This window comes from Eimeria mitis, genomic scaffold, assembly GCF_000499745.2.
Source record: "Eimeria mitis Houghton genomic scaffold, Emh_scaff382, whole genome shotgun sequence".
In the NCBI taxonomy this organism is placed as follows: domain Eukaryota; phylum Apicomplexa; class Conoidasida; order Eucoccidiorida; family Eimeriidae; genus Eimeria; species Eimeria mitis.
The window spans coordinates 10,332-12,051 of NW_013572155.1; the positions used below are offsets into that span (position 1 = coordinate 10,332).

A 1,720-nucleotide genomic window follows, 5' to 3' on the forward strand; every position below is an offset into this window, starting at 1 on the left:
CAGATGCATGCGAGGCTGTAATGGCAACCCCTCCCAGGAGCAAAAGGAAAAGCCGCACGCAGCAGGTGTCTGCTGCTGCTGCTGCTGCTGCTCCTGGTGCTCAGTGCAGCAGCCGTGATGATTCATCTGCTGCTGCTGCTGCAGCTGCAGCAGCAGCAGCAGCAACAGATGCATCAGCTTCGGGCGAAGCGAATGGCCCAGGCCTCAAGAGAAGCCGCAGGCTCATGCAGGCCCGGAACGCTGCTGCTGCTGCTGCTGCTGCTGCTGCTACTCCTTGTGCTGCTGCTGCTGCTGCTGCTGCTGAGAAAGGGGAGGATGAAAGACAACACCACAAGCGGCCTCCGCCTATTGACGAGGTTGAGGCTATTGAGGCCATCGACGTAGACGACGACGGTGAGCAGCAGCAGCAGCAGCAGCAGCAGCAGCAGCAACAGCAGCAACAGCAGCAGCAGCAGCAACGGCAAGAGCGGCAAGAAAGACGTGGAGGGGCCCCCCGGCAGCAACTGGAAGAAGCAAAGGGGCTGACGGGCCCCTGGAGCCATATCTTCGGGGGCCCCCGCAAAGCAGCAGCAGCAGCAGCAACTGCAGCAGCACCTGCAGCAGCAGCAGCAGCAGCAGCGCCGCGAGCTTCACCCCGAGACAGGAGAACGAAGTCTGTGGCAAGTTCTAGCAGCTCGCCCCCAAGCAACAACAGCAGCAGCAACAGCAGCAGCAGCAGCAGCAGCAGCAGCATTCAGGCATCCCGGGGGGGCCCCCCAAGAGGGGTACTAACAGCTAAGCAGAAGGAGGCGATGCTGCGGCGTCAGCAGCGGCAGCAGCAGCAGCAAGAGCAGGAGCAGCAGGAGCGTGTGCGTGTGCTGCAGCAGCAGCACGCAGCAGCAGCAGCAAGCCGTCAGTGGCTAGATAACCTTTCTTCTCTGCTGCTTCCTTCTTCTTTTTCTTCTTTCTCGCTGCAGCAGCTGCTAGCAGAGATGCCACAAACAAACAAATCCTCCTGGGGTGTATGTACAGCTGCTGCTACTGTCTTTCTATCTGGCCCCTTTGTATTCACCTCAGAAGCAGCTCTTCGTGCTGCCATTGAGGCTGCAGGTAAGATATAAAACTACACCTGCTGCTGATGCTGCTGCTGCTGCTGCTGGAGCTGCTGCTGTTGCTGCTGCTGCTGCTGTTGCTGCTGCTGCTGCTGCTGCTGCAGCTGGTTAGAGCGTGGGCTTTGCTTCGTTCAGGTGTATTGACAACGCGGTGCCGGCGGCGGGCTCGCTGTACAGTAACGGGGTGTCTGGCCCCCACAGCAGCAGCAGAACCAGCAGCAGCAGCAGCAGCAGCAGCAGCAGCAGGAGCAGGAGAAGCAATGGTAAGCGAAACCCAAGTCCTAGAGGCTCTCGGGATCTCGCTTGAAGCAGCAGCAGCAAGATTCATGCCGCTGCACCCCCGCAGCTGTCAGCCCCTTGCTGCACTCGTCAGCAAGACCCTTGGCGGTGTGCTGCAGCAGCGGCAGCAGCTGCTGCTGGCCCAGCACCAACTGCAGCAGCAACAGCAGCAGCAGCAGCAGCAGCAGCAGCACGAACAACTCCAAAAACAAGAACAAAACGAACACCAAGAGGAACGGGTGCAGGCACAGCCCGCAGAAGATGAAATGCAGGTTGATGTGCAGCAGCAGCAGGAGCAGCAGCAACAGCAGCAGCAGAAGCAAGAGCAGCAGCAGCAACAACAGCACAAC

General features: G+C 59.8%; 1 protein-coding gene across 1 annotated transcript in view; it reads left to right on the top strand.

Annotated features, from left to right (window-relative positions):
- EMH_0010310 (uncharacterized protein) overlaps nt 1-1,720 on the top strand; it is a gene marked incomplete at both ends in the record, with an annotated part of 3,919 nt that overhangs the window by 178 nt on the left and 2,021 nt on the right. The window contains 2 exons of the mRNA XM_013498912.1: nt 1-1,089; nt 1,227-1,718. Coding sequence (XP_013354366.1) covers nt 1-1,089; nt 1,227-1,718 — 1,581 coding nt within the window. The remainder of the gene's footprint in view (nt 1,090-1,226; nt 1,719-1,720) is intronic.